The following is a 12,096-nucleotide window of genomic DNA, read 5'->3' as shown; positions in this document are numbered from 1 at the left end:
ACATCTGAGCGCTCGGGGTCGGGGTGTGAATGCAACAGTGAGTACTTTGGTAGGAGTCTGGGGGTGGTGGCTGAAATTCCATTCATACCTGTGCCTGCAGATAAACACTATTAATACTGCAGGGCTGTGGGCTGGAGGTCCATGGGGGTGACAGTGCAGCCGACACTCAGCCCCAAACTCCAGCCCTCATGTTGGTACAATGGGCTGGACACGGGGCTGCCCCCTCCCTCTCCAGGGAGGGCTCGAGTGTGAATGAGGGGTCCGCAGATGGGGAGCTGGAGGTCAGGAAGCGCCTGGGTCTCCACCACTGCCTGACTTTCCAACATCTGACCACCCTGAGGTCAGCTCAGCAAAGCCCTCCTCAGGGACAGGAAGGCCGCCCCTCCTTGCCCCTCCCTCCCTCCAGATTCCCTCGTCCTGTCCTTGTAGGATGAGCTTTTCTAGGCCTTTCTCCCAGGCTGGCAGACAAGTGACACCATCTATAGCCTAAAGCAGCCTTTAATTCTCACCCCAGGGGGCCGTGAGCTGGCAGACGAGGGTGTGTGACAAGTAATCTGATACTAATTGTTAAACCACTAAAGACTGAACGTGTTTTCTAAAAAAGTATCACAGGGAAGTCAAAGCTGGGCACCCAGGAGCTCCAAGAAGGGCCCTTTCTCACTAACAGCAAAACCGTAACCCCAGTAACAGGGCTGAGGATCAGGGTGGAGGTGGCCAGGGTGCTGAGCGGGCAGCTCTGTCTAAGCCAGGCCCTGAGTTCGAGGGGAAGCCTTAAGGGCAGCTGTCTTCAGACCGTGTGGGTGCAGCCTTGGGGGTCCATCAGATAATCCCTTGGGGTGCACGAAGAAAACAGGGCTTCTGTGTAAACTGATGTCATCATTTGGTACACATTTTATATAGTGTATTTGTACGTGGCATAACTTCCATTAGGAGAATATTGGTGTGGACTTCTCAGAGCAGGTGGCTGATCTGGATGTGGCCTGGATTCTCAGCACACACCCCTACCCTGGCGTTTTCCCCCAGGTGCTGAAGCTGCACCATTGGCAGTGCCTTTGGGGCAGTCTCTCCTGTTCAGGTGGCACGTCTGGCCCTGGCTTCTCCCAGCCAGGCTCTGGAGGCAGCAGGGGTCTCTGGCCCTGTCTGGACGCCCCCTGCTGCCTCCCACCCCCCTCCAGGCTTTGGCCACGCCTCTGCAAGGCTTTTTTTTTTTTTTTTTTACATCTTTATTGGAGTATAATTACTTTACAATGGTGTGTTAGTTTCTGCTTTATAACAAAGTGAATCAGTTATACATATACATATGTTCCCATCTCTCTTCCCTCTTGCCTCTCCCTCCCTATCCCACCCCTCTAGGTGGTCACAAAGCACCGAGCTGATCTCCCTGTGCTATGCGGCTGCTTCCCACTAGCTATCTACCTTACGTTTGGTAGTGTATATATGTCCATGCCTCTCTCTCACTTTGTCACAGCTTACCCTTCCCCCTCCCCATATCCTCAAGTCCATTCTCTAGTAGGTCTGTGTCTCTATTCCTGTCTTACCCCTAGGTTCTTCATGACATTTTTTTTTTCTTAAATTCCATATATATGTGTTAGCATATGGTATTTGTCTCTCTCTTTCTGACTTACTTCACTCTGTATGACAGACTCTAGGTCCATCCACCTCACTACAAATAACTCAATTTCGTTTCTTTTTATGGCTAATATTCCATTGTATATATGTGCCACATCTTCTTTATCCATTCATCCGATTGTGGACACTTAGGTTGTTTCCATCTCCGGGCTATTGTAAATAGAGCTGCAATGAACATTTTGGTACATGTCTCTTTTTGAATTATGGTTTTCTCAGGGTATATGCCCAGTAGTGGGATTGCTGGGTCATATGGTAGTTCTATTTGTAGTTTTTTAAGGAACCTCCATACTGTTCTCCATAGTGGCTGTATCAATTTACATTCCCACCAGCAGTGCAAGAGGGTTCCCTTTTCTCCACACCCTCTCCAGCATTTATCGTTTCTAGATTTTTTGATGATGGCCATTCTGACCAGTGTGAGGTGATACCTCATTGTAGTTTTGATTTGCATTTCTCTAGTGATTAGTGATGTTGAGCATTCTTTCATGTGTTTGTTGGCAGTCTGTATATCTTCTTTAGAGAAATGTCTATTTAGGTTTTCTGCCCATTTTTGGATTGGGTTGTTTTTTTGTTATTGAGCTGCATGACCTGCTTATAAATGTTGGAGATTAATCCTTTGTCAGTTGCTTCATTTGCAAATATTTTCTCACATTCTGAGGGTTGTCTTTTGGTCTTGTTGATGGTTTCCTTTGCTGTGCAAAAGCTTTGAAGTTTCATTGGTCCCATTTGTTTATTTTTGTTTTTATTTCCATTTCTCTAGGAGGTGGGTCAAAAAGGATCTTGCTGTGATTTATGTCATAGTGTGTTCTGCCTATGTTTTCCTCTAAGAGTTTGATAGTGTCTGGCCTTAAATTTAGGTCTTTAGTTTCTCTAGGAGGTGGGTCAAAAAGGATCTTGCTGTGATTTATGTCATAGTGTGTTCTGCCTATGTTTTCCTCTAAGAGTTTGATAGTGTCTGGCCTTAAATTTAGGTCTTTAGTCCCCTCCCCAGGCACTCATCACAATCTCCTCAGTGGGCCCCTCCCTCCCACTGCCCTCCCCACCTGTGCGTCCCCGCCCCGGCCTTCATGACCTCTCAGGCCTCTGCCTCTTCTCCAGGGCTCCCTCCCTCAAGGCCTGTCCCATGGGTACCTGGTAGATAAATGAACACACTGGTTCACACAAACCTGCTTTCCCTTCATGGGCCTCTTTATTCAAGACCTTTATTTTGAATTGTCAAGCAACTTGCCCAGCCCCGCTGAGGCTTCCTAAAAGGAATGCTTCAAGTCAAAATGCATTTGTTGCCTTTGCCTTTCCTATTACCAAGGACTCACTACCACCATCTTTGGGCATCCCAATGTAAACCAACAGCATTTGCTTTTTCTTATTTTTTTTCTAACAGAATTCCAGAATAAAAATAGATCTCTATCATATATATATATATTTATACACATACATACACATATAGAGATCCTTCAGCCAGGCGGGATGAAGGATCTGGTGTCCTTACAGTGTCCCTTGGCCTGGCATGGGAAGGCTAGAGGCACAGGCTCTCCCTGGTGGCACCTGGGGGTGTGGAGTGCTGAGCCAGGGCTGGGAGGAGCGTGGGTCTCCAACAGCCTCTTGCCTCGCCTCCGAGGAACAGACCGGGCTCTGACGGGCCAGGGCAGCCCTCAGCTGACCCTTCCACACACCTTCAAGTGAGAGATACGCCACACGGGGCTTTAAAACTGAAACCCAAAGTGCAGATAAGAAAGGAGTTCCCCAATAGGCCTGTGGGGAGAGTTCCAAGAGTATCACGCAGCAGGGAAGACACCACCCACCAGCACCCCCAGGACCTCGGTAGAGACGGGTGTCACATACACAGAGGCCTGCACAACCAGGGAGGGGCTAGGCTCCGGCCCTTCCTTGGGTCTCTAATTACAGGCTCTGTTTGGCCCCAGGCAGGGGAAACCGAATGGCTAGGGCGGGGCTTGGGTCACCCAAGAGAGCCTGAGGTGAAAATGGGCTGTGGATGGTGTTAAGGGCAGTCCTAGAGATTGCCAGTCTCCACATTATAACCCCTAGAGGGAGCTACACTGTACCCATTGCCCAGAAAGGTAAGGCTTGAAGGAATGAGGTGTTGATGCAAGGAAGGGCTGGGTCCAGCGGCCATGTTTGTATCCTAGGGGCTACAGCCCAGGGCCTGAGGAGGTGGCTGAGGCCCGTTTCTAGAGAGGTGGAGGTGGGCAGAAATGGAAGTTTAGTTAGGCCCAGAACTGAGTGCCCCTGGCCAGACACCAGAGGCCCCAGAGGCACTTGGCAACAGAGGGGAAGATTAAAGGCGGGCCCAAGCAAAGAGGGGCACGGCCAGGCACTGTCCACTAACTTAAACCTGGGAGAGGACCCAGAGGTCCGTCCTCTTCCTGCCTGCCAGCAGATTCTTCAAGCCATGACTGCCCTGGGCACGACCTGAGAGTGGGGTGTGAGGCCAGGGCCAGGGGGCTCCCCCAGGCACCGAGGCCTGCTGAGGGCAGGTGGTGAAGTACAGCTGTGAGGTTCCCCCACTAGCGCTCTTGGGGAACAAGTCCAGTCACCATGACTCTAAGTCACTGAGGGTTCAAGCAGACTGCCTCCCGAGGGGCCGAGGAAGGAACCCAGGAGAACCCTCTTGGCCCAGCCAAAGGGCAGCTCATCTTTGGCGTGGGGAGCAGAGAGCTGAGGTTCGAGACTAAAGCTTGTGCAAAGCCGGGAAATCCAGGGTCAGAGATATTGAAGGAGGGTGGCAGGTACAGTACAGGGGCTTTTAGACGGGGCGGGGGGGGTCCCCAAGCCTCACAGACCCTTCCTGCGCATTTAGATGATGCCCAGATACACTGGGGAGCGTCCCCCGTGTTGATGTGGCCTCCCAGCTACTTCCTTGCTCACAAACTCCATGCAGTCTGAGTCCCAAGGAACAAGGGATTTGTTTTTGATGCAGACCTGGTCCACCCTGCTCCAGATGAGCAGCTCCCAGTCCCAGCTGGCCCTGGAGGGAAAGCGGGGGTGGCGGGGGGAGGCGAAGAGAATTAGGGCTGCAGCCTGCAGACACATTCCCTAGAGATGTATCGCCCTGAGGCCCCGTACCTCCCCTGACCCACGCTCCCTGCTGCCCGCCGGCCCGCTGGGCAGCTCCCTCCCTCCCCAAAGCTGCGAGGCCTCATCAGAGCTCTCTGGGGATGATGGAGAAGGGCAGCACTGGGCTGCTGGCCTCCAGTTCGAGGGCGGTGAGAAAGCAGTCGACGGCGGCCTCGCTCTGGCCCTGGGCCTGCAGCACCTCGCCCAGGCCCTGCCATGCCTCGTGGCAGGTGCTCTGCCTCTCCACGGCGTCCCGTAGCACCTTCTGGGCCAGGCTCTTATGGCCCAGCTGACTCAGCATCACACCCTGGGGAGCAAGCACAGGGTGGGGTGAGTGAGGCTGTCCTGGGGCAGGGGCATCCTGGCCATCGGGGTAAGGAGTGGAAGCAGCACAGCCACGAGCCAGAGAGGGCCCTGCGTCTCAGGCTCGGGTACTGTCAAGTGACCGTGCCCTTGACCCATGCAAATCCTCCCTGTGTCCGTCCCAGCCTTGCTTCCAGCCCGGCCTCCCCGGTCACCCACTGTGGCAGCTCTGATCCTCCTTGCCCCAGGAGTTGGGCTTTAAGGTCAGCAGACCTGGCTTCGGGTCTCCCCATTACAGCTGAGGGATCCCGGGCAAGTCACCCCTCTCTGGCCCTCAGTTTTCTCATCTGTAAATGGGAAAGACCACTGTGTCCACCTCTAGGGTTGTTATGACGTTTACACGACAGTAGAGGCAAAGCACTTGAACCGTGCCTGATGTGTGTGAGCTCTCAGTCAACGGATCTGTTACCCCAAGGCCCCGGGCTGCACTGTGGCGCTGCCCTTCTCCCCAGGGACCTGTGAGACCAAGGAGTGTGCACTACAGGCCTGGGGAGGACCTCAAGCCTGTGGGTGAATGGACAGCTCCTGTGCCCGCATCGGTAGCCTGTCTTCCTGGGACCTAAAGCCCATCCCAGCCTGGCCAGGCGGGTGAGGGTCGCAGGAGGAGAGTCAGATGGCCGGGGAACCAGGGACAGATGCTGGGTGAAAGGAGGGCCTCTGGGAGGGGCCTGGGAAGCTTGGCCCTGTTGTTTGGAGAGACAGAGGAAGTGACAGGAATTGTCACCGAGTTGGGAAGTGAAACTGGCACCTTGTCCCCCCTACGTCCACCCACACTGGGAGGGGTGTGGGGAGGTGGGGGGGAAGGGCCAGGGTCCTCTTTCGACCTCCAGTCCCAGAAAGACTGCTTTGCACCCTCCCACTAATCTGTGTCCCAGCCCTCAAAGGTGCCACAGTATCGCAGCACGGTGGGGGGCGGGGGCATCCTCTCATTCAGACATGAGGTAAAGCCCAAACAACAGCGACTTCCTGGACAGGGAATGGGGGTGGGGAGCTGCCTTCCGTGTGCCAGGAGCCCCCTCTCGGGTGCCCGCCCACTGACGGCCATGTACATTTTTAGCTGGAACATTTTCCTCCTCGCCGCACTCCCCAGAGTTAGGCCCTCCGTTGCTATGGAGACCCACTGGGGAAGATGCACATGGCTGATTTCATGAAGTCTTCCGAGGGCTTGGAATACGACCAATTAGGCAAGAGTGAAAGATGGTGCTCAGGAAGCCCTAGGAAAAGCCTCCTTCTCTGAAGGCACTGGCTGGCGGTCTGGTGGCCAGGGGGAGGGAAAGGGGGGGGAGCTCTTCAACCGAGGGGGAAGCTGTCCCCAGGGGACCACAGGGATGGGGAGGAGGGCAGGGGAACCAGGGGCAGGGTAGAGCCTCAGGCAGGGCTCCTGGATCTGGCCAGATGGGTGCAGTGCTGACTCAGGGCTGTCCAGGACCAATGGGCAGTGTCCAGTCTGGCCAGCAGGGCTCCAGGCCAAGCTGCTCTGTCCACATGGCCTGGGAGCTGGACCCTGAGCAGCTCATGATGGAACAGGGCCCACGAGGAGGAGGGCAGGAAGGCGAGACAACAGGCCGCCAGACACCAAAATTAAGCACCAAAAATGGAAGGTTTGAGCCCTGTGAGTGCTGCCCATGGGGGAGCAACAGAGGACAGATGGGGAAGGCCAGCGGGGCCACCCAGGGCGGGGGCGGGCCCACAGTGGCTTTTACACACCAAGTTTTCTATATTGAGCTTCCATGTGAGATTTTTGTTTGAAAAGAGGGCTTTATAGCTAAAAACAAGCCTGAAAACCCCTGATCTCAAGAAGTGTGTAGGTGTTTGGGAAGGGGCCAGATGTGTCTGCAGGCTGAACAGGGTGTGTGTGTGTTGGTTTAGGAGGTTTGTGGCAGGCTCCTCTGTATGTTCTATGTAGAGGAAAACAGCCCAGGGCTACACAGCCGGAAGACCTGGCCAGGTTGGAATCCCAGCTGTGCCACTGACAAGTGCCAAGACCATGGGGAAGTGGCCCATTTTCTCTGAGCTGCTGTTCCCTCGTCTGTAAACCAGGGGCTAGAACAGTCCTACCTCGTAGGCTATTGTGAGGGTTCTGCAAGGATGAATTTGAAATTATAGAGCAGGGTGCATGGTGGGCTGACAGCAAGTGGAAGTGTCCCCAGGATGAACAGAGGGTCCTGGGTGGAGGGGCAGGGAGGGCAAAGAAGATCTGGAGGGCAAGGCTCCCTGTGAGGGAAGACTGTGTGGGCTGGCGTGGGGTTGGATCACATCCCCCCCACCCTGGGGTGCTGACCTCAGAGCCTGAAAGGAGACACCGGGGTCAGGCTGGGGTCTGGAGGCCCAGGGCCTGTAACAGGATCTGCTGCCACCTGCCCGAGACACCAGCCCGTTGGGTACATGTTTGGTAGCAACTCAGAGCTGTTTGCTGCCTGACAACTGGGCAGGGCCCTGCCCCAGGAGGATGTGAGGTCTCACCTGCTCTCCCAAAGCCCGGCGCTGAGCCGAGGGCCTGCCGTCAGTCACCCCACCCCCAGCTGCCCCCGAGAACAGGTCTCCAGGGAGATGGTGGGAACACAGAACTGGTCTCAATTCCATCCAAATATCCCGGCTGACTCCTTCCCTCCCTGTGTCGAGAGAGGAGACCAGACCTGCTAAGTGACTCTCAGCTTCTGACACTTGACCTGGGAGATGCCATCGCGGTGCTGCCCACACAGGGATTAGAAAGAAGTGCGAGTCACTGATGGTGGTGGAGGACGGCGCCTATAACCGGAGCTCAGGGAGGGGCAGGGCTGTGGGGGAGTCCCCAGAAATTCCCGAGGTCGTCCATTCCTTCTTCCTTCCCTCCCTTCCTGGATCTCAGGAAGGGAGGGAGCATCTGGCCTCATCTCATCTGACAGGACCCTGCTCCTCTAGGAAGTCTGTCTTTCTTGCCTAAGGGCAGCACGTGCTGCCACACCAGCGCCTGGAGGGTATGCTCCTCACTGTAGCTCTCGAACGCCATCCCTGACCCCACCCCCGTAGGCTGAGAGAGACAGGGTCCCCGGCTCCTGCCTGCTCCGTGATTTCCCACAGGACAGCAGCTCACAAGAGTTTGGGGGGATGGTGGTGGTCGCGGGTGCAAAGCCAGGCACACCGGAGGCCTTTATGCGTACTTAGTGACCTGCTTAGGGCCACAAAGGCAGGCACTCTGAGGGCCGCCTCCCTGGCTAGGGTCTGGTCTCCGGTTTGTGTGGAGACTCTGAAGGGACGCTCCCTGTTAGGAGCCCAGGTTCTCTGGGGAAGTACAGGTTGGGGGTCAGAAGCCACAGCCTGGGATGGGGATGAAGGGGAGCGGGGGTCCTACCTGCCTTTTGGAGAATTACCACTGCACACCATCTCATCCGGTTGATTCAGTGCCTGACGCTGTACCCCAGAGGGGAGGGGTGGCAGGAAGGTCCTGCTGTGTGAGCCTTTTTCTTCTTTGGGGGGAGGGCGGCCCTGGGAAGCAGCCCTGACTGCTAGGCCAGCTGCAGGCCAGGCTGAGGGCTCCCTCCCCACCCCTCCCCTCAAGTATTTATAGAAGTTATTTTGGGAATTTTCTTTCTGAGCTCAAGGCACATTCCTGGGATTCTATAACAGCCTTTCCAGCTGGGAAGCCAGGAATCAGCTGGAGGCTGCTGGAGTCTCCCGGTCCCTGGAGCCCCCTGCTTGGGGACCATGGGGCTGCAGGAAGGAGCCCAGGGCAGGACCACCTCTGAGGCTGCCCCAGGGGCGGGGATGGGAGGGGAGGGGGGCTGACACACCCTTCAGGGAGGCCCACATTCCAGCCGAGCTCACAACTCTCTCCGTGTGCACTCCCGGATCCTCCCAGGTGTGTCAGCCCCTACCTGTCCAACCACACTGGGAATGAGGAATCTGTCCCGGCTGAGAACCTAGCCCACACATCACCACATCCCTCCTGGAGCTGGGGCAGCTCCCGGCCCACAGGCTGGTCCTACCTCCTTGTTGTGGGGAAGGGTATGACTCCTAGACCCACCTGAGGCCTGATGAGCTCCCACCCAGAGCTCCCCTTGGCGCTCTCACAGGAAGAGGCCTCGGCCCAGAGAGCCCCCAGACTCACTCAGAGCCCAGCCTAGCTAGGGGGCTTCTGGGGCAGCAGAGGTGGCTGTGCTCTTCACATACCAGAACTCACGCCTGTCCCTTCCTCCTAGGGCCTCCACAGGTGACATGTCATGAACACCAGCGGGCCCCTCGGCTGGGGGTGGTGTCTGTCTGCAGAGGGCCGCAGCCAGGCTCAAGGACAAGCACCGCTTGGTAAGAGGGCGGGCACGGCCTGCGGGGGAGGGGGGTCTTGCCAGTCCCGCTTCTAGGCAGGGGGCTGGGCCTTTTCAGGTTGGTTTCAGGCTCTGGGCTGGCTGGGGGCTCTGCCCACCCTGGAGCACGGCCAGGCCCAAGGGGCCAGGTCAGGAGGCTGCAGCGAGGCCTCTGGACTCTGGATTCTAGAAGTGAACACCCTGTGATGGGCAGCGAGAGGGGGACCCCATGGCAGATGCTCCTCTCTAAGCAGGAGCCCAAGGGGTGTGCTGGCCTTCTGCACAAGGGGAAAGACCTGAACCCTGCTACACCCTCCAGACATGTCTTTCCGACCATTGATTCTGGGGTTAAATTAAGCCAACAGTGCTTAACCGTGGCTCTGAGCTGAGTCTGTGCCACTGCCAGAAAGCTTCCCGCCCACTTCCTCATCAGGGTTGCTGTGGACTTCAGGAGTCCACACACTGGCCTACGGTTTGCCTAAAGTCCTGGGTCAGAGGCAGGGGGACCTGCCTCTGCGAGCCCGGGGCGCGGGCTCAGGGGCAGTGCTGCGGCTGTGCCGTCGTGGGCATGAGGCGGGCTGGGGGCGGCCGCTGGACACGGGAGGCCCAGGCTGAGGGGACACGCCCTCACACCTTCCACCCCTCCTCCCTTCTCCACTGCCCCATCAGGGAATGCAGACCGCAGGCAGCACTGCGGAGGGACCAGGAAGAGAGCTCCCGATAAAACCTAGGAGGTCACATGGCCAAGAAGACATTCCTATTGAGCTTTCCTGCCCCACAGCAGCAGTATTCCTGCCCCACTGGAGCTGGGGAGACTCCGCTCACGAGCGCAGGCAAGACTTCCAGGTCCTCCCCTTGCCTCAGGCTGCCTGGACCCTCAGCCCTCTGCCACGGCTCAGGAAGCCCAACAAGGAAGAAGCCTAGAGCAGACGGGCTGTGCTGCATGCGGAGGCATGGGGCCCTGGAACCAGAGACCTTACTGCCCGCCTCATCCAGCGTCAGAGAACCTCCAGAAGGCCGGGTGCTGAGTTTCACTTCTCAGCCGCTCAGAACACCTTTCCTCCTTCAAGTCAGGAAGCAGCGGCCGAACCTGCCTAACAAGACTATGGGCCCGAGCGCAGGGCCTCCCCGAGCCTGGCCTTCCCTGCTCTTCCTCTCCAGCAGCCTCGGGGCCCAGCACGCCCCTTTAGCTGCAGAGCCTCACCTGACATATGCGACGGCAAGAGGGGGTCTCAAATCCCCCTCGTCCCTCAACGCAGACTCTAGCTCACTGGGCCGGCTGCTCTCGCTCTCAGCCAGGGGCAGCCTGGCCTCGCACTGTGCACAGTCTTGTCCCACCCGCAGGGCAGCTGGGGCTGATGTCCCAGACCTCTGTGCCTGGGTCAGAGTCGCTGGGTGGACTCAGAGGACGGGGAGGCTTCGCTACAATGAGTGTCTGGGGCTCGGCTCTGGGCATCCCCTGCCCTCTGCAAACCAAGAGCATCTGAACCTGGCCTGGGAGCCACACTTTGAAATGAAAAAGTAAACGCTTTTGCACAGCAAAGGAAACCATGAGCAAAATGAAAAGACAACTTCACAGAATGGGAGAAAACATTTGCAAATGATGCGACCGACAGGGATTAATCTCCAGAATATACAAACAGCTCATGCAGCTCAACTGCAAAAACCACCCGGTCAAGAAGTGGGCAGAAGGTCTAAACGGACATTCCTCCAGAGAAGACACACAGATGGCCAAGAAGCACCTGAAACGACGCTCAACATCGCTAATCACAGAGAAATGCAAATCAAAACTACACTGAGGAATCACCTCACACCGGTCAGAAGGCCATCATCAAAAGATCTACAAACAATACATGCTGGAGAGGGTGTGGGGAAAGGGAACCCTCCTGCACTGCTGGTGGGAATGTAAATTCATACAGCCACTATGGAGGACAGTATGGAGGTTCCTTAAAAGACTAAAACCAGAAACTACCATATGCTCCAGCAATCCCACTCCTGGGCATATCTAGAGAAAACGATAATTTGAAAAGATACAGGCACCCCAATGTTCACTGCAGCACTATTTACAATAGCCAAGAGATGGAAGCGACCTAAGTGTCCACCAACAGAAAAATGGATAAAGAAGATGTGGTACATATATACAATGGACTATTTACTCAGCCATAAAAAAGAATGAAATAAGGCCATTTGCAGCAACATGGATGGACCTGGAGATGATCATACTAAGCAAAGTCAGTCAGGCAGAGAAAGACAAATATATGATACCACTTACACGTGCAATCTTAAAAAATGATACAGATGAATGTATTTACAAAACAGAGACTTAAAAAACCACAGGGAAATCTACTCAATATGCTGTAATAACCTAAATGGGAAAAGAATCTGAAAAAGAGTGGATATGTGTATATGTATAACTGAATCACTTTGCTGTACACCTGAAACTAACACAACATTGTAAATCAAACATACTCCAATATAAAAAATAAATTAAATCAATAAAGGTAAAAGTAACCCTGGCTACTGGGCCATTAACTTACAGAATTCTTTAACCTGATCCTAACGAGCCCTCGGTGCTTGGCGTCACGAGTCCCATTTTACAGAGGAGGACACTGAGGTTCTGGGAGGTTGAAGAACTTGGCCAAGGTTGAATGTGAGTGCAGGCAAAGTGGAACTCAAGTCCAGCTCAGTCATACTCGAATGCTGTGCTCCAACCTCCAGACGTGATACTGGGGGCTTAGAAACCACCCCAGCC

General features: G+C 55.4%; 1 protein-coding gene across 2 annotated transcripts in view; it reads right to left on the bottom strand.

The window, feature by feature from the left end:
• Positions 1 to 2,806: 2,806 nt before the first annotated feature.
• TTC7A (tetratricopeptide repeat domain 7A) overlaps positions 2,807 to 12,096 on the bottom strand; it is a gene marked incomplete at its 5' end in the record, with an annotated part of 122,181 nt that continues 112,891 nt past the window's right edge. The window contains one exon of one of the 2 annotated variants that reach the window (XM_082672000.1): positions 2,807 to 5,008. In XM_082672000.1, the coding sequence (XP_082528126.1) occupies positions 4,787 to 5,008 (222 nt within the window). In that variant the 3' untranslated portion in view covers positions 2,807 to 4,786. The remainder of the gene's footprint in view (positions 5,009 to 12,096) is intronic. The other variant, XM_082672001.1, reaches the window with a different exon arrangement.

Source organism: Grampus griseus (genome assembly GCF_964374135.1).
Source record: "Grampus griseus genome assembly, chromosome: 15".
Taxonomy (NCBI): domain Eukaryota; kingdom Metazoa; phylum Chordata; class Mammalia; order Artiodactyla; family Delphinidae; genus Grampus; species Grampus griseus.
Note: the sequence above shows the minus strand (reverse complement) of the source record. Positions and strands in the feature narration are given on the sequence as shown.